Source organism: Dipodomys merriami, unplaced genomic scaffold (assembly GCF_024711535.1).
Source record: "Dipodomys merriami isolate MVZ:Mamm:240054 unplaced genomic scaffold, mDipMer1.0.p SCAF_15, whole genome shotgun sequence".
Taxonomy (NCBI): domain Eukaryota; kingdom Metazoa; phylum Chordata; class Mammalia; order Rodentia; family Heteromyidae; genus Dipodomys; species Dipodomys merriami.
Window position 1 is genome coordinate 14,823,624 of NW_027202826.1, and position 20,760 is coordinate 14,844,383.

Sequence of the window (20,760 nt, forward strand, 5' to 3'; positions counted from 1 at the left end):
TTATTTTTAATATGCATTTGTATTATAAATATACTGTCCAGAGGGGTTATAGTTACATGAGTGATGTAATGAGTCCATTGCCTATCAAGTATTATAAATGACTAAGTCAAAGCCCAATAAAATAGGTACCAGGGAAAGGGTACTTGAAAGAGAAGAGGGTAGAGCCAAGGGAAAGAAGAAAGATAGAAGAATGAAGGGGGGGGTCAGAATGCACACAGTAATTCATTGCATATACCACAGAATGGAGAAAAATAAGGGAAGGGGTGGGTAGAAAGGGGATGAAAATGTTGAAGGGGTGACACAATCAAGATTAGACATAGGGGTTGGGAAGGTAGCTCAGCGGTAGAGTGCATGCCTTGCAAGCATGAGGCCCTGGGTTCGATTCCTCAGTACCACATAAGCAGAAAAAGCCGGAAGTGGCGCTGTGGCTCCAGTGGTAGAGAGCTAGCCTTGAGCTGAAGAGCTGAGGGACAGCACCCAGACCCAGAGTTCAGGCCCCATGACCGGCAAAAAAAAAATAAAAATAAAATAAAATAAAATAAAAATAAAAAGATTAGACATAAACTTCTTTGTTAAATGTCAAAAAACTCAATACACAACCTAGAAACTAAGAAAAGTGAAGGAAGGGGTGGGTGGGGAGGGGTGGATGAGAATGTGGAAAGGAATGACATTGGTCAAAATGCGCTAGATTCTTAAGCTGCTCTGCTGCATGGCAACTCTTTTGTACAACTATTTAACAATAATAAATATACTTAAAATATTTTCTATAGCATAAAAGCATTTTGAAGGTCTCGGTTTGGTCAAACTTATGCTGTTAACATTTTATCAGTATATATGGGTGCCTGATGAAATCATAATCTATAAGCAAAATGTATACCATTAATTTCTTTTTAAATGCCACATTGTCACTAGGTACCAGTGGCTCGCACCTGTAATCCTAGCTTCTCAGAATGCTGAGATCTGAGGATCATGGTTCAGGCCCTGGGTTTAGGTCACAGGATTAGCACACACACACACACACACACACACACACACACACACACACACACACACAGAGCCATATTGGTGAATAAACATGATCACTTAACAAGTAGTTATCTAATTCTGGGAATAGGCAAGGTATATTTATAATTACTTAGCTATACTTATTTAAATTTGTCTTCACGAAGTTCACAAAAATATGGGTAAATGTCTCTGTCTGCTGACAGTGATGGCTACAGATATTATGTAAGTCTGTGGGTGGAGGGTAAAGATTGGAATAGATACAGAGAAAAATGAGAGTGACTGCTATATCAGGATGGATAAAAAAGTGCTGAGCAATCAAGGTATTGCTTATGTAAGATTGACACTTTTCATTGCTGCTATTCTGCACTATGCTGTGACTACTGAGATTGGAAAGGCCAGGTGAGGAACCAGAGCATATTAAAACATTCATATCAAGGTTGATGAATTTGTCGACAATTACATAAGAGTAAAGAAAACCTCACATCAGGAAAGCACGGCCGTAATCAGGGAGGTAGACTTGAATAAAATTTTGGAAAAGTTAATGGAAATATCAAGATGAGCTTGAAAAAAACAAGTGCTGTATGTAGAAAAATATGAATGAGCTAGTGCATCAAAAGAAATACTGTATGTCTGGGGAGTGGCTGTCAGTTTTCTAAGCAGGATGTTAGAGATATAAAGGAGTTTAAAAATGAGTAGGCTATTTTAAATGCTATTTATGTATGTATGAAATTCTCTGGTGAAACCTTTTTGACCAATTAATGTACATTTTAAAAAATGAAGGAGAGGAATGTAAAACAGGTCATGTCTGGAGTGTGGATACCACCAGGAGAGAGGAACGAGGATGCAGAGGGTAGAAGGAGGGCAAACGTGCTGTGTGCATGATTGGAATGGAACCATGAAACTTGTTGGGACTGTTTTGGGGAGGGAAGGAACAGAGCCAAGGGACAGTGATAGAGAAGTGAGTCTGATCATTATATGTGTATACAGATGTCGAAATGAGTCCCCTCTGTATAGCTAACTAACTTCAATAGGAAAATGTAGAAAGAAGAAAATGAATGAAAACAAATACAATAGCCCCCAAAAGGTGAGGTGAATGGGTGGAAGGCAGTAAAAATCTGCTTGAGGCCTACAGCATCATTACAGCTTAATATCTGGATTCACCAGACCTATGCATTTGCCAATAGTCATAGAAATAGTGAACCCTCATAGAAATTACAGACTATCCGTCCATAAGAATGCTTCAATATGTGCTCATCAATCATAACGAAAGTGTTACCCTAATGTAACTCGCTAATGATACAAGAAACTATTTACACTCTCTGCTGCATTTTTCCATCAACCTAAAACTGAACTCTTGAATGCCTAAGGTAACAGGCAAAATTCTAGGCCTGTGGACAATAAGCAGGGTGGTAAAAGTGGATTCCTATACCATGGAAGTTCAAAACAAAAGAAATGTGTGCCCTAGACAGTCTCACATTGTCAGGGCTTCCCATGCTTTCTGTGGTCAGCTCAACCGACACGCCATGTCACCCTAAGCATGGCTGATGGATGCCACTACAGGAGGCCAGACGCTGGACTGAGTTTACCTCAGTGTCCTGGTAGCTAAGGTCAACACAGCCTTCCTGGTTTTCCCTTAATTTCTAGGTATTGATCTTTTATTTAAGTCCCGGCCTGGCCATTCCAAACAGTTTCCATGCTTTTGAAGTCTCAAGTAAAGTTCACAAAACTGAACTGCCTGAGAGATGTCTCATTTCCTCAGGCTTTGGTCTTGCTCTCCCTGTCTCTCCATTTGGATTCAGCCCCGCTCCTTTCTTGGCAATAAGGGAACTTTCAGCAGCTCCAGGCTTAGATTTCAGTCTCTCCTCTATCCCAATATAAACACCAGTTCTCTTTTACCAACAGTTCTAAATCAGAGCCTCAGATTGAATACACATTGGCTCTGACTGAAATCCTTGGATCCAAGAAGAGGGGTTGCTCCCACGGTCAGGCCGGCACTGCAGGCCCACATCCAGCGCTGGGGGTAGGAACGGCTCTGTGAAAATCTCCAAGAGTAAACCCGGGAGAGTGTTCCCCAAGGGGAAATAATTATCATGGTAATGGAGTGGAACATTGAATAGTATAAAAAAGCATATTAAATATGATCAGTTAGTCCCAATCATTTGATTAGTAACTACAATTCTAGAATATATGTATTATATACATATGCATAGGTGTGTATTTCATATCATCATTTGCTTAGCAACTAACATGCTAGAATATATGTTATCATACTTATCCATATATTTGTGTATGCATGCATGTTATAATAAATTGATTGGTATCCAAAAAACCTATGATATATTACACATACAATGATGTTATACATACAGTGTGTGTTTATGTTCATATATGTTCATTGAATTAGTTTCTAATCTATATTTCATTTAAAAAATAGCACATCATTAAATTAGAGCCACATATGTCAGATACCTGCATAAATTGGCAATGCTGAAAATTATTTGAGTACCACAAAGAAATTTTTAAGAAAAATTAAAAAAACATAGTTTAAAATCAAACAAAAATTAGTGGCATCTACGTAAAGTCCACTCTTGCTGACACAGTCTTTTGTGTTTTGCATTGATCAACTCCTCATACTCAGGTAGGTGCTACTATTACCCCAATGGTGCAGACAATGAAACAGTCAGAGGGTAAGTAGGCTTCCATGACCACTGAACTAAATTGTAAGCCATTCACATGTTATACCCAGGCAGTATGGCATAGAATCCAGGTGATTTCTGAGCCCTTCACTAGTTACAGAGAGAAACAGAGTGATGAGATGATTTTCTTCTGCAACTAATTTTCATAATCTAAGCTACAGGACAGTAAAGACAATGATACAGGGGCTGGGAAGGTGGCTCAGTGGTAGAGTGCTTGCCTTGCATGCATGAGGCCCTGGGTTCAATTCCTCAGCACCACATACGCTAAAAAGAAAAAAAGCTGGAAGTGGCACTGTGGCTCAAGTGGTAGCGTGCTAGCCTTGAGCTGAAGAGCTGAGGGACAGTTCCCAGGCCCAGAGTTCAGGCCCCAAGACCGAACCCCTCCCCCCCCAAAAAAGACAGTGATACACAGAATGAGTTCAGCTTAGGTGTTTTTAAAACCTGAACCATTGAAAAGGTTGGATTCTGGGTTGGGCAGAAGTTGAAAATGAAAATTACATGGAGAAATGCCAGGAATGTTACCAAAAAAATCTACATTTTAAAACTTCCCCCAAATTGCACTTATTTTGTAAAAGACCTGTCCCTTCTAAAAATAAAAAAAAATAAAACTTTTGGGGCTGGGAAGGTGGCTCAGTGGTAGAGCGCTTGCCTTGCATGCCTGAGGCCCTGGGTTCGATTCCTCAGCACCACATAAGCAAAAAGAAAAAAGCCAAAAGTGGCACTGTGGCTCAAGTGGTAGAGCGCTAGCCTTGAGCTGAAGAGCTGAGGGACAGTGCCCAGGCCCCATGACCAGACCCCTCCCCCCGCAAAAAAAATAAAAAAAAATAAAAAATAAAAAATAAAACTTTTGCATTATCTATCATGTCTTCATGATCTATCTGGATCACTTGCAACTCTATCTAGACAGACTTTATTTTTCTTTGTAAATTTTCAACCCCAGCAAAATTGTCACTTTTTTTTTCCATAGTGCTTTTGAAGTACTCCTATCTCTTGGTAGTCTCGTCTTCTGAGCACACATATTCCACATCTTTTCAAAAAACCCTCTTGAAATGAGAGAGTGGGTGGTGTGGGGGGGATTATATTTTGCATAGCACCTTGTTTAGAAGCAGAAAATTGTTTACTTTGGAAGCCAAGTGCACTTCAGAATACCCTCTATCCATTCATCCCATGCATTCTGAATGCATATTCTGGGCACTGTGCCTAGCATTATCGATAGAAAGAAATGGAAGATATTATTCCTGCCTTAAAAAAAATCTCACAGTGTTTATGGGAAACAAATGTATAAAGCAAATATTAAAACACAGTGTGATGAAGGCCACATGGAGTCTAACCTACAAGGTGTTAGGACAACTCAGGGTCAGAGTAGCATTGCCTACCTGAAGGGTGGACAAGACTCCACAGATGAGGAGACATTTGAGCTGGTTTTGAGGATGAGCATGACTGGGAGAGGCAACAATATAAAGAGCTTGTTTCAGAATAAAGCAGCTTTTATTAAGTAGTCAGTGAAAATTATAAAAAGGTTTTTACAGAAGGGGGAAACATGATTTTTCATTTAAAATGATAGCTGAGGTTGAGCTAGATATGTTGGTGTGCTCCTATAATTCCGGCTATGTGGGTGGCACATGACTCTATCTGAAACAAATAAAAACAACAAGAAGGCCCAAGGCATGGCTCAAGTAATAGAACACTTACTTAGCAAACATAAAATAGAGAGGGCGAGGGCGGGGCGAGGGCGGGGCGAGGGCGGGGCGAGGGCGGGGCGAGGGCGGGGCGAGGGCGGGGCGGGGGCCAGGCCAGCCCAAGGCCAGGCAACTAACTTGGGTCTAAGGATAGACTGAAATCAGAAAGAAAAAAGACAAATGGCTTTTCAATCACCAGAAAAGGAAAACAGGAATGTATAAAGTAAACCAAGCAGCAATAGAAGGTTAATATAAATAATACATTTGAGAAAACAACCAATATGCTAAAATCAACAGGTTAGTAATTCAGAGAAAGTAAAGGAAGCAATGAAATAGAGTTGGGTCTGTGGTTCCTTTAGCCAAGGGTACGATCATCCTAGCCCTTGCCTAAGAAACACCTGAAGACTCCTGATGAAATGTTCCAATGACCATACAAATGGGTGTCCTGTTCCTATGGCAAGGGTGCTTACTCAGCAGGATAAAGTAACCTCTAATGGCACATGCAAAATACTGCACTTGGCTTAAGTGAATGTCACTTAAATTTTACTTAAGTGAAAGTTCCAGAGGGATTTCTAATTAAGGTTTCATGTGATTAATATCATAACAGAATACGTTGTGGGAATGGACATGTGTAATTGGAAAACTGTTTTAAAACCACCACCTGCCACTCAAAACTGTCCATCACAAAGGACCCTATGGAGTCCAAACTAGCCTTGAATTGTCCCAAATACCATTTCTTGGAGTTGCAGCTCTCTTGTTCAGCCCATTGCCATATTATTTGTGTGTGTTTTGCTCAATTCTTTGTGTATCAGTATAGGCCAGGCAGGAGGCACAAAAGATAAATGTTGTCATCGGAAAATATTTGCATGTCTGAATATTAAGTATTCACAATTAATCCACTGGATATGTGTATAGGATGGAGCTGAGTATGATGTAGATCATACAAACTTGGTGTATACAAACAGAAATGGCCTGAAATATTGGTTGAGGTTAGAGAAAGATTTTTAACACTGATGAAGGAAAAGAGTAAAGAAAGCTCTCAAAAGGGAAATAAATTATGCAGATGTCAACGTTCAGTGAATGGTTGTAGGGCAATTTTCTAAATTTGCAGGTGATATTTAATTGGCAGGCATGGCAAACTGCAAGGAGCACTTCAATCAGATAAAGGACTTGAGTCATTAAGCACTTGGTCTAATAGATGGCAAGCACAAATAAGTGGTGAATAAGTAAGTCTTAGACCAAAGCTAAAGAACAGATAGTGAATATTTGCCAAAGAGAATGGTGCTGCCCAGGAGTGGTTCTTGGATTTGAAGGAGAACTTATAGGAAAGGGCAGGCAAAATTTCAGGAAAATATATATAGAATTAAAAAGTCTTGGTAGGCTATCGGTGATAAATTAATGGACTACTGCATCAGTCAAAGCCATGGTGATATAAAAACTGGGATTATGATGAGAAAAATCTCATAACTGGAGGATATATAAATCCTGAAATCTACTGATGGGTATTGAAATGCCATCTATTACCTAGATCTTCATCCATCTCAAGCCATGGTTTAGGAGAAATTTAATGAATAAAATAACTTCCAAATACGAAAAGGGAGTGCATATTTGTGAGCCTATCCTACACAAAATTTAAAGGACAGTCCAACCAGGGAATTTTGTTTGATTCCATAGGCAATAAGAGTCAGGTATTGTGATTGGAGTGCCTAGTCACTTTTCTTTAGAATGCAAACTTTCAATTAAATAAAAATCTAGAGTAGGCTGAAAATTATAAACACAGAAAAATAGGTCCCCATGTGCAAGAAGTTCAGAGTATATTTTAGGTTAGAAATAGAGCTGATTTAATAAAAGAAGAACCCCATCTTTCCTTATGTCTTTGTAATGTTGAGTACTTTACAAATAAAAAGGTTGATTTAATATTGAAGAGGAATAGAAACATCCTTGAGAACAACATCCAAACCACATGGGAAACTGTCATTATTCCCTCCCTTCTAGCAACCCCCTCCAATAGAAAAACAAAACACCCTTCAAGGACCTTTTGAAAACATATTTAATATTCAGAATGAATATTTGGAAGCAAAACCATGCCTTGAAAACAATTACCTTTTTTTTCCCTTGGCTGTCATTTGGATCCTTCCAACTTCTATTGTTTAATGTCATGACGGTTCTAAGTTTCCTCTTCAAAATTTGTGACAATGTTCTAATGATAGACTTTAAAATAAGTAAAGATTTTTCTGACTGCATAAGATGATGTTAAGTGAAATGAACCCCAAGATAGGGACACAAGTGGTTATTTTTTTTCTTGCTTGCTATTGTTTCTAAGGTACCATGTGATTTTTTGTTGTTGTTTTGTGTGTCCCTCCCCCATGGTATAACCCCTGTTTTCACTGTATTTGATGTTGGTATAATTTGGGGAGGGGAAGTGAAAAAAACAAAATGTTTAAATAGGGATACAGGTGGACCCATTGCAACAATGAGATGTACAAGACCCTATGTTGAAAAATGAACTTTACAACTTAGGCGGGAATGGGGGAGGGGGGGGGATGCCGGGGCATGCGGGGAATGTAGTTAAGGAGATGGGAAGGGATGGTAGGGGAAAAACAAAGGAGGAGGCAACAATGCTTGATAAAGAATGTACTCATTACCTTGCTCATGTAACTGTAACCCCTCTGTACAGTATTTTCACAATAAAAAAACTTATTTAAAAAAGATTTCTGACTAAAAAAAAAGGCAAAAAAAGCCAAAAAATCTGCAAACATTTATAATCTCATTCTAGAATGATTAAAACTTTCACTACAAGTTACAATAAAAACCCACTCAATCTTCTCCTTATCTTTGATTTGAAATGTGCATTTGTAGGCGGGTATTTCAGAAACAGATTGCTTCTGTATGCTCTACCCATCAGCCTTCAGATGACCTCTCTTGTAAACCAGGAAAAGTCTCTGCAGGACTGCAAAACTATTTTGGATGATTTGTTTCCTCAAAATACAGTATTATTTCTTGGGAATTGCAGGAACGGTATTCATTTTAAGAAGGATACAGAATAATTCCTGCAATATAAATAACCGAGATCTGGCTTCTCATTTGGCTTTCAGTATGTAGTTGTTGAGACCTAAGACATATCTGAAATTGTGAGGAACACATAAAAGGAGCAAACATATAGGAACATAGATCTATTTTCCAAGAGGTAGATAGCTAGATAAGGAAAGTGGAACAAAAGTAAGGAGAGGAGACTCAGTGAAGGAACCCTTTCAAATCATCAAAGAAACTATGAATTCCTCTAGAAAACAATTCTGAGGTAGTGAGCTAATTATTGGTGGGGGGAGGGGAGAGTAGTTTTATCTACATCACATTGACTCTGCAGATAACCTGGAATCTTGGCTCTGATGCTTCTCCAGAGCTTAAGTAGGAAAATCTATCTTTTGTTTGTTATCTGTAGGATAAGAAATGGAGACAGTCAAAGATTTTAACTCCTAGGGTGTTTGTGAAGATAAATTGAATTGATAATTAAAAAGTGCTTGATGCAGAGTAAGCAGTATAACAGGTAGCTAATAGCTCTAGTGGTAACATACTTGTATATCCCCTTAGAACATGGTGTCACTGGGCTACCTGCTTTACCCTGTGCCAGGCTGTAACCATGTTCGTGTTATTCTTACAAGGGTCTTACAAATAATTTTATTTAAAAGTAAATATGTGCTGGGATTATTAAGTCTCATCTGGAGGTCAGAATATTAATTACCTTAACAGCATTTTCATTTGTTCTGCTGAGAGATTATTCAATTCCTGCAGTACATTTGAAAATTAATGGACAGTATGTTGGTTTTTAATTGAATCTGAAATAACCTATAACAGGGATATATTAAAACATGTCTACTTTTCTTGCAAAGAAGTACATAAAATATTGACCTTGAGAAAATTAATGTTTTGTGATTTGTTTGACATTTTGATCTTTTTTTTCCTTTTTCCTATTATGTAGTGGTTGGTTTCTCCTATGAATAATTTTCATATCATACTTCCTTGGAAAGATATATTGGAATGAAAGTCAAAACTTAAATATAGTTCTCTTCACATATTAAGAAGTATAGAATGATAATATAAGAAGGTCATAATAATTCTTGACACTAAAATCTGAACTTTAGAAGGATTATTTTTGTGCTACTGGGGGTTTAACTCTGGGCCTTGACCTAGCTAAGCAGATGCTGTAGCTTGAGCCGTGCTCTCTAACACTGAGCCTCTCGCTAATGCTGAGCCACACCCACTAATGCTTAATGATGGTACAGAGCAACAGCCCCCAACACAGAGCCACGCCCCAGCCCTAGATGTTTTCTTTTTAAAAATTTTCTAAATATCCCCGGTTCCACTCCATTCACTGTTCACACCGGCAACCGGAAGTGCTGAGATATTCATAATCGTGTATCATTAACTGACAGATGATAATATTTATTTGAATCTCTTGCTTCCTTCCTTTCGTCCTTCCGCACTTCCTTCACATTTTTCCTTTCTTCTCTCATTTTCTCCTTTCTTTAGCCTTTCATCAAAAATTACTCTTATCCAAGTAAACATGGAATCTTACCACTTAACTCTGGTTGAAGACCACGAAATATCAAATAATAGTTATTAAAAACCTGCCAAGAAATTTAGTTCTTATGAAGAACAGCATTAAGTGTGTTGGGAATAATCTATCTGAATATATGCAGATCATATTCAATATTTTAATCTTTTCCCTCTGATCAATTCAGATAGAACCTGATAGTTCAACAGGTCTGGGTTGCTTCACAGAAAGAAAGATTACAATGGCTGCAGCAGAGATTGGGGGGAAAGAAAGGTAGAATTTGAATAGATACATAAGGAACTGGAGTGCAGGAATAAAACGATGAGAGCTGAAAATAGAGCAACTGAGAGAAGTTGTAAGTAAAACCAACAACCACAGATTATTCATAAAGCTGGTGAGTTTCATGAAAGAAAGGGTGTCCACTGAAGGAGACGTTGGAAGACCAAGTAGAATTGAATTTCAGAAGAATAGTCTTACCCAACTCAAATCTGAGGTACATTTGAAATATTTATAGAAATATCCATTAGATAGTTGAATAAATCAGCACAGACTCCAAATTCCAAAGGAAAAGCACAATCACCATCAAATACCACTAAGAAGCCAAATCAGATAAGCACTTACCGGACTCCCTGGGATGCAGTAGTGAAAAAGATTCTGAAGTACTGTTTTCATGAGTGATATAAGCATAAAAAAGTCTTCTGAGGAAGTGGCACTGTAGCTCAAGTGGTAGAGCGCTTACCTTGAGCTGAAGAGCTGAGGGACAGCGCCCAGGCCCAGAGTTCAAGCCCCACAACTGACAAAAAACAAAAAACAAAAGTCTCTGAATCATCATTGGCCAATATATTTCATGTAAGGTAAGGATACTTGGCAAGAAAAAGAAATATTCCAAAGACTAGAAAGGTGAAAACAGGAAAATGAAAAGGAATGTCAGAGTGTCTGGAATGTGTGAAAATCAGGACTGACCTTTAGATGAAATGGACACTAAAAAGAGAAAAAAAGACATTTGCTAAAGTCAGACTGGGGTCATACAGAATAGAAGTGGGAAAGACTTTTTCCTTCTTTGCTCTTATTTTAGTGAGAAAGAACTAAAGAGTCTTTGAATCCAGCAAACAGTATGGTGTCACATACATGAGGCAAGAAAAAGTATCTGAAAATTTGAAATGGAAAAAGACTGATAAGTTCACTGAGTGGAGTTGACCTTCAGTGAGAAAGAAGCACCTCTTTTATAAAAATGGTTCAAAAAAAGGTTGAGTATTAGCCATAAATTGGGAAGTAGTGTGAATTTTAATCTTTATATATTCTATGTTCATAAAACAACAGTAAAGGTAATTTCCCAAAAGCTGGAGTGGCTAGGGGAAAGATGAAAGGTTTTATGAAAGCAAAGATTTGAAAGTACACAAGTAAGTTGATCAAAGAGAAAAATAAGAAAGATTGAAATCATTAATTATTGGTAACCATTTCTGATTACATCTAGAGATATGTAGGAAGTCTTAGGACCAGCTTTCTGAATCAGTGGTCGCTGGTTTTTTTTTTTTTTTTTTTCCTGCTCCATTGTGGATCGCTAATGTAAATGCTGATAATCGCGTACTCATCGGTCACACACATCTGCTAAAATTCAGACAGAAAACTTTATATGTTTGTGTATGCATCATATGTGTGGTGTGTGTGCATTGGATGTTTGTGTGTAGACCTCTGCAGTTTGAAATGTTCAATATATGATTCTGATATGCCCTCTACAGGGAAGATGATAAATATCCTTGAGAACAAAACCACCATGTGTTGAAAGTGAACCAGAATTTAAGAATTTCTATGTAGATATGTGGCAAGTTATTGTTTTATTTACTGATATTTTAACTGCATACAACAATGCTTGATAAGAAATGTACTCATTACCTTGCCCATGTAATTGTAACCCCTCTGTATGGTATTTTCACAATAAAAAAAAAAAACAGCAAAAAAAAAAAAAAGACACACAAAATATCCTGTTCCTCTTCTTTAAATAAATAAATCCTTAGATACTCTTATTTCAGTATACAAATTCATTCTTGGCTGCTGGAAGTATCCATTATTAAAAAATCAGTTGGGTAACTGTTCCAAAGTATAATCACTTAAATGTGAAACAATTATTTGTTAACAAAATATTTATGAACATCCCACATGTATTAACTCAACACAGTGTCAGCAACTTTCTCTGTAGGTAGAATTTTCTGGCTTGGGCTGAGTTATTAAGTGCTTTGGGTCACTAGTGCCTCAATTAGGAAATTACTGATCTTTGGCATTTTACTGTCAGGAGAACAGTATATGTAGCTTTTAAGTCTTTAATTGAGTCTCAGAGAGTTATTTATTCACCATTAAGATCAAGATAAATGGGTCATCTCACACAATAGCGATAATAAATAGTTACATTCATTTCCCAAATAGATAAAAGGAAGCCTAGAAAAGATAGAAGTAGAGAGCTGAGAATCCAGGTTATATCTGAAGAGGACCAATTTCCAATATCTGCCTATGAAATATATGAGCTTAAAAAACAATAGACATTATTTATTTACAAGTCCATTTTCATTTAACATTATGTTTAATACACTTCAGTTAATAATTCTAATCTTACAGTTCATATGATAATATGAACTTTTCTGGGGCTTGAACTCTGGGCCTGGGTGCTGTCCCTCAACTCTTCAGCTCAAGGCTAGCGCTCTACCACTTGAGCCACAGTGCCACTTCAGTTTTCTGGTGGTTTATTGGAGATAGGAGTCTCAGGGACTTTCCTGCCCAGGGTTGGCTTTGAACCCAGATCCTCAAATCTCAGCCTCCTGAGTAACTAAGATTACAAGCATGAGCCACTGGCACCCGGCTTAAACTACAATTTTTTGGTCTAATTTTGGTTTTGTCTTTTAAGAAAAAACATTACCAGTTGCCCTAACTTCCTCCAATGATTCTTTCAGAAAGTGAGTGGTATTTTGGAAAAATGACCAATCAGGAGGTCAAGCTCACAAAAGTACTAACTTTTCTTTTCTTTTTTCCTTTCCTTTTCTTTTCCTTTTGTTGTTGTTGTTGTTGTTGTTGTTGTCATGGGGCTTGAACTCGGCCTGGGCTTTGTCTCTGAGCTCTTTTTGCTCAAGGTTAATGCTCTGTAACAGCTCCACTTCTGGTTTGGGAGTGGTTAATTGGCGATTTAAGAGTCTCATGGACTTTTCTGCCTGGACTGGCTTCAAATGGTGGTCCTCAGATCTCAGCCTCCTGAGCAGCTATGGTTACAGGTGTGAGCCACCAGTGCCCAGGTAAAAGTACAAACTTTGAAGCAAAAAAAAAAAAAAGCTGTTTCAGTACTGCCCTCTGCATTGTTGTTGTTGTTGTTGTTAGTGTTAGTGTGTTTTATTTGTGCCAATGGCTTGCACTCGTCACTTATTTGCTCAGAGCTGTTACTCTACCATTTAAGCCATACCCCTGGGCCACCATTTGCTAGTTGGTTGGACATGAAGTCTCTCGGACTTTTCTGTCCTGGCTGACTTCAAACTGTGATACTCAGATCTCAGCCTCCTGCTTCAGTAGGATAAGAAGAGTGAGCCACAAGTACCCAGCTTAACCTCTGTATTCATTAACATAGAAAAAAAAGTAAACCAAATTCCCCAAGTTTTTATTTCTTCACCATTGAGATGGCAAAGAAAACCCACACAATTCATAGCTCATTTTAAGGATTAAGTGAAAATAAATATAGATGTTTAGCCTTGGATAGTAATAAATAGACAAGACCCTTGTACATGTGTGGACACACACACACTTGTTCAACTTTTGCTAAATTATTTCTGAAGAGCATTTCTACTAAAAAAAAGTAGATTTAACTGGGTTTGATATTCCACTGTGCATGTTAAATTCCTGGCTTTGTTTCTTTATCTTGGTATCCAAAAGCTATGAAATAAATGTCTATGCCATTTCATAAGAGTATAAAAAAGAAGTAAAAATAACTAGAAGATGTTTGGCATTTCCTAGAGTTTGTATTTGTGTGGCAGGGCTTCCCACAGCTTTACTCACAGCCACATATCATATTTCAAGTCAGATGCATCTTTCAGATACTTAACTATATATATATATATATATATATATATATATATATATATCCAATATAGTTAAATTCTATATATCATAGAATTTAAATGTGCAGTCATTTATTCTGTTTTACTGCAATTCTCTGATGCATCTTAAATAAGTAAAATAGCATGCACCAGAGTTGTGAGTACTGTCTCCTCAAACTTAAAGAGGCATGTGGTTAGAAGAACTACAACTCCATGACTTAGCCACCATGTTGATCATCAGTGGTTCATTGAATACTCCTGAAGTTCACACAGCATATGACATGACTGACTAGCCTGAAAGCTGTAACCAACCATTAAGTTTAGGGCTCAATAGTCTAGTTTTATGCAGAAAAATTTAAAGTAAGGGTAGCAATGTCATGTTAGACATTTAAAATACACCCCTCCCCCCATGATTTACAAGTATAGAACATATTGAATATCTTGGAAATACTTTCTTACAATTTCTTGCGTAAGTTTTTTCTTTGCTTCTGTGTTAATGATGACTTTGATTTTTAAAAAAGATGTAAGGTGGGGGGGTGGAAACAATTCTTCCACATATTATTTTTGTCTGAGATATTCTTCACTGGCATTTCCAGGCACTGATAATATGAACAAGGTAATTTGTTTGACTCTTGGGGAGAGATTTACAGTAAAAAAAAAAACATGTTAAAATTCACACAGCTCTTCTGTAAGAAGTCTGCAGGGTTTTCAGTGTATATAAAAAGGCTTACGATGTTCCCTCAGGCACCTATATTTTTTCCCTCAAGGCAAGCTGAGGTGCCACAAAGCCAACTGTGTTTTTTTTACACTATTAATGTATTCATTTTTCCTTCCATTTTTTAGAGAGCTGACATAGGGATCTCTGCCTTAACCATCACCCCAGATCGAGAGAATGTGGTGGACTTTACAACACGCTACATGGACTACTCAGTGGGCGTCCTCCTTCGAAGGGCTGAAAAGACGGTGGATATGTTTGCCTGCCTTGCACCGTTTGACCTTTCTCTATGGGCCTGCATTGCTGGCACCGTCCTTCTAGTGGGTCTTCTGGTCTACCTCTTGAACTGGCTTAATCCACCACGATTACAAATGGGATCAATGACGTCCACTACACTCTACAACTCCATGTGGTTTGTGTATGGATCCTTTGTACAGCAAGGTAAGTCTTCAACCCCTCCCAAATGTATTTGTTCTACTATAAAAAGGAATGTGACGTTTTAAATGCAGTGTAGTCAGCTAATTCTGAAAATTCTGTTGCTGGCATCTATAAGAGTTCTAAAGGTTCCTCACAGCGCTGCTCAGGGGTGAGCATTGTCTTGCTCTCTCTAGTGTATCTCAAACACAGCAAGATTCCAACAATAATGGCTCATTATCTTTTGATGTAAGTTCAGTTTCATCAACAAAGGCAAAAGTGAATGTCAGAGGTAAGATTCACAAGATTCCTCAAGATCAGATTTTTTTTCCTCCCCAAACTCTGACTGTCTGAGAAATAGCTTGGCTTTGATACAAACCACTTACTACTAGATAAAGTACTGTTAAATTATTTATATCAGGGATGCTGGGATTTGTGCTTTGCTCAATGGTGTTATTTCCTCTATTGCACGTAGTCATGAGTAGTGAAAAGACATTCGTTAATTTAAGACTGTGGTAAGAAATATTATGTTTTATCTTTCACTTCGATACGTAATTTACTAGTGATTTCCCTTAGATTCTATTATATTCAGAAGAATATATTTGTTTTGTGCGCCATACCTTTAAACTTCCCAGATTATCTTTGGTTCTCACGACTTCAGAATAGAATAACCTGTATTTTTCAGCTTGTTTGAATCTATGTCCTGCACAGAGAAGGAAATGAGGGGATTGATTGTCTTGGAATTTCAGTACATACATTGCACAGAAACAAGTGTTTCATTAGAAACATGATGCTTTTGCCTTAATGTTTTCTCCTCTCACTGTGGGACCCTCCTTTCCACTTCATTCTTTTTGTTCTCATTTAACTAAGCTCAGATGTATGCTGACTCTTTGTCTCCACTTTCTCACTTCTATCCTTTAAACTTTTGTAAGCATTAGAGTCTTGGGTTTATTTCTACATGACAAATAATGATGGAGGTCCCCTGTAGCTATAGAACTTTTAGTCCAATCTCTAAGTTCTTAATATAAATTAATTGCTATAGTAGAATATCTTTCAGCTTTTACATGATATTAATTCAGTAATAATTTACTATATACTAGTTATTTAAGTTGAGACTTACTGGACATTGAATATTTCATGCAAAGCACGAGACACTGCCATCCTGGGGCCACAAGTCTCCTGAGAAGCAAACATGCCATCCATGAGTTATAATTATGGGCATAAGGCTCTCTTAGGGATTCATGCAAGCTCTTAGAGATTGTACAGGTAGGCCAGGCATAATGGTTCTTAACCTTAATCCTACCTACTCAGGAAGCTGAAATTGGAAGGATCACAATTTAAGGCCAACCTAGGCAAAAAAAACTCCTGAGATCCCATCTCAGTGAATGAAAACCCTGAGTTTAATGATAGGGGTCTATCATCCTTATTCTACAGAATAGGAGGGACAGGATCCAAGTCAGCCCTGAAAAAAAATGAGAAACTCTTTGAAAAATAATAAAAACCCAAAAGATTGGATGTGTGGCTCAGATGGTAGAGAACTTGCCTAGGAAGCACAAGGCCTTATGTTCAAACTCCAGGAACACCAGAGAGAGAGAGAAAAAGAGAGAGAGAGAGAGAGAGAGAGAGAGAGAGAGAGAGAGAGAGAGAGAGAGAGAGAGAGAGAGAGAGAGAGAGGAGAGAGAGAGGCAATATATATAAGAAAGCTCATATATATATATTACATCTAAGAGCTATATCTTAATATAGCAAAAAAGCCTCTTTGCATTTGCTGTTATATAAACAGAGACATTATGTAAAGAATCTGAGGGATGAAAGGAGTGGAAGAAAAGAACCACAGCCAATTAGAACTAAATTTCAGACCAAGAAATGAGAGCAAAAGTAGGATCGATTCCACAAAGGGAAAACAGTAAAGATGAGGTTAAAGATACGTTTGTTATTAAGAATTTGAACTGATGTTAGAGAAATGATCAACTCTGTAAAGACAGGCTTGTTCACGTATTGTGCTTATGTTAAGAATATATTGGAAATGAAAAGTAGTAAAATAAAATGTGAGACAACATTCCCAATAACTGAGTAGAGTTGATGAACTGTAATGGCGTTGAGAGTTGAGAATAAAGTACTGATCAAATAGAACCAATGGAATTTGAATAACTAGATCAAAGTTTGGAAGGACAAAAAGGAGATATACTCTTATCCTAAATTTCTTATCCTAGATTTCTGGGTTCAGATTTGTGCTTGTTGATGTTAATCCCCTTGACAAAATGAAGGAAACAGAAAGAGCAGATATTTGTGGTATCTTTGAAACATCCCAGAGGGCATTTCTAGTCTTGCATAATGATTGATATATCTACTAGAAGCCAAGGGATATTTGGGCTAAGTATATATTTAGGAATAATGTAAAACATAATTCTAACCATAGCAATGTGAAAATTGTTTGAAGCTGTTGTTCTCAGCTATATATGTCTTGTCAATGACACTGGCTTAGAAAAGGCCCAAGACAGAGTTCCAAGAAAGTGATCAAGTAATTTAAGGAAGGGATTAAGTCTGCAATGGTGACTGATTGACAAAGGTCACTAAAAAGATGCAAAGAAAACTCAAGAGTACCTGGCAGTATACATACCATATTAAGAAAAATAATTAAAGACTCCGAGTTTTATAGACAGTGTTAAAAATGTCAAAGAATCAAGCACAATTAAGGCTTGAAAGGTATTTGTTGGATTTCTCAATAAATTCGTTATTGCAGCCAAAGGTTTGCCTTTCGTTGTTCTGTAAGGTCTGATGCTAACACTGGAGAACTCAGATTCGGTAATCATCAAAGATTCATTCACTTCACTCACATGTCTGGTGGTTTGTGCTATATGTGGTTCATGAGGTTTTAGTTTTCCCTTGAGGGCCTTTCCATGTGGTTTTCCTTCCTGGAATAGTTGGCATGGTGGTTAATTTCTCCATAGAGACCATCTCCAGAATTTTGTGGTCCAGATCAGCATGCATCCTTTCTTCAGAGAATATCCAGGATGCGCTTGCCTCACAAAATTTTATGAGAATTGGAATGGCTCAAAATGGTGAAGTTATTAAATCGAACAAATTATATGTGTTTCAAAAAAAGGTATTTTCCAAATTAAAAACAATAGACTCTGCTGACAATAGTTGGATATAACAGGAAAATGGTTTAAGGTTACTGGCAAGATAACATATGAAGTGTGTAAAATAATAAAAGAAATTAGGAAGACTGGTAATGATAATGTAATGAAGAGTAAGAACAGAAAACAGTCTAGTCTTTGGAGGAAAAAGTAGCAAATGTCTTCATGAGATTAAAAGAGCAACTGTGGAAATACTAATATATGTGAAGTTTGTATTCACAACATAAGGCACACAACTCTAAATTATTGAAATGAAACAGGGGAGGACAAGTTAAAAGGATGTGTATGTGAATTCAGATTCCGGAAGGTAAAATTTTGTGAAGATCTTCAAAGCTGGTGATTGAACTAAGGCACTAGAGAGCTAGATCCACCTTCTATGGAAACCCTCTGTAGAGGTTGCTGGCTGAGACTAGGAAGGAAGAAAATGAGCCATTCACCGAAGTCAGTGCCCTAGGAAGCATAAACAGGATGTTGATAGGTAGAAGCACTGAATAGAAATAAGAAGTGGCATCAGCAGCTGTAATTCACCCATTCTCATCTCAATTCTTTCCATTCCCTTCATTTTGTCTGTGCTTTGTTGCAGCCATCACCAAACATGCTGATGACCCACGAATCTCTACTACACATCCTCGAACTTCTAACCTATACATCTGACCTATACATCACCTCGTTGTCTGAATGTACCAAAAATAACACAAACCACACCATGACATACGTGGGACTCATCTTATACTTTGAACATCTTCTCTCCAAGCTTCTCATCTTCTTATTCCAGAGGATGAATTACCATCCACATAGACACATACTAGAAATCTGAAAGCACTTCTTCTTTCTCCTAACTCATATTCAACAAGAATTCATTTTACCTCCAAATGCTTCTAGAGTTTGAAATCTCACATGGAGAGATTAGGTCTACCTCATTTCCTACCTGAAGCACAGGAACTCATAATATCTCTTCCCTTCTTCAGTTTTGTCCCTTGGAAATAAATGATACTCGTACTTAAATATAATCAAAGTTATTGTTGCCATGGAAATCTGGCCATGTGGTTTCCATTCTTCCAATATTTCACTGACTTCTCAAAGGCCACAGTTTAAGAGGTCGGAGCTCCTCAGAGTTTATATAATAGTCCACTAGCTGGACTACATTTCTGCTTCACATTTGATTGCAAAGTTACTGTATACTATGTTTCACATCCTTCATGTTAAGACAACATTGTTTCGGTCTTTGCTCATGCTGCTACCTTTCCAATTTCTAGAATGCCTTTCTTACCAGCCTTCTCAGTCTGCACTCTCAATCTCTACTTTCCTATGTCAAGGGTCTGTCCATTCTTTTTATCTCACATCTTTCAAGACATACATAGGGGCATCAACTAACTTCTGTTCTTCTCAAGACATATCAACCCTAGTACTTAACAGCATAATGCAATTATCCTTTTTTAAATCATTTCTCACAAATGAAATAGTTAAAAGCCGGGTGTCAGTGGCTCATGCATGTAATCCTAGCTACTCAGGAGGCTGAGATCTGAGGGTCTGGGTTCAAAGACAGCCCAGGCAGAAAAGTCCATGAGACTCTTATCTCCAATAAACCACTCGAAAACTGGCAGTGGAGCTGTGGCTCAAGCGGTGGAGTGCTCACCTTGAGCTGAAGAATGCAGGGACAGTGCCCAGGCCCAGAGTTCAAGCCCCAGGACTGACAAAAAAAATGAAATAGTTATAAGACAAAAAAAATGAAATAGTTATAAGACACTATCTTCAAAATTCCTGTGCTCTTGTACTTATTGGATGGTTGGCAAATGCATGTCTACCAACTCAGTGGATGAGTGACTGAATGCTAAATGAGTAACTAAATAAAATATGGAGTAAACTGTATTACTATATTAGATTATAATCTAAAACCTCACCCAAATTCTTCCCCAGTGACCTCAAATTCATGACACAAGATATATTTACTTACAGTGTCTCTCCTGAGTGTATTGTATGACAAGCTAAATTGGGAAAGTTATAAATAAGGTCTTCTATTGTCTGCAGAACTATTTTTGACAATGCTGACGTGAGTGTGAATTGGCTTTTTGAGTTCTCTCTCGAGGTCACCACATCTCAATATATTCAGGGCATACTCTTCCTAAAAAGATAAATAGAATCACCCATATGGTTAGCATGCTTTTCTACTTCTATAAACATGCATTAGATATCAGCAGTCATAAATATGTTAAGCACTTTTCTGTCCCAATTGCTCCCTAAAATGTGTTACACAGCCTGTAAGTTGATTGTACATTTATATAAATTCATAATAATGGATAATGCTGAATTGTGTATAATTAACTAATTCATCTTTGCAAAGCTGCTATTCTTTCATTTGTGCACAATGAAAAGGTGAATTCATTAAAAAGATACTGAGAACATCATTATGCTCTGATTAAAAATAAATTAAGCAAAGGCTCATAAACCCTGTGAAAAAGAGAATCAATCAATGGCAGTATCCATGCATA

General features: G+C 37.5%; 1 protein-coding gene across 3 annotated transcripts in view; it reads left to right on the forward strand.

Annotated features, from left to right (window-relative positions):
• The window catches only part of Grid2 (glutamate ionotropic receptor delta type subunit 2), a 1,042,163-nt gene that overhangs the window by 772,090 nt on the left and 249,313 nt on the right, over nucleotides 1-20,760 (forward strand). For all 3 annotated transcript variants that reach the window (XM_070022289.1, XM_070022287.1, XM_070022288.1), the window contains one exon: nucleotides 14,846-15,158. In XM_070022289.1, coding sequence (XP_069878390.1) covers nucleotides 14,846-15,158 — 313 coding nt within the window. The remainder of the gene's footprint in view (nucleotides 1-14,845; nucleotides 15,159-20,760) is intronic.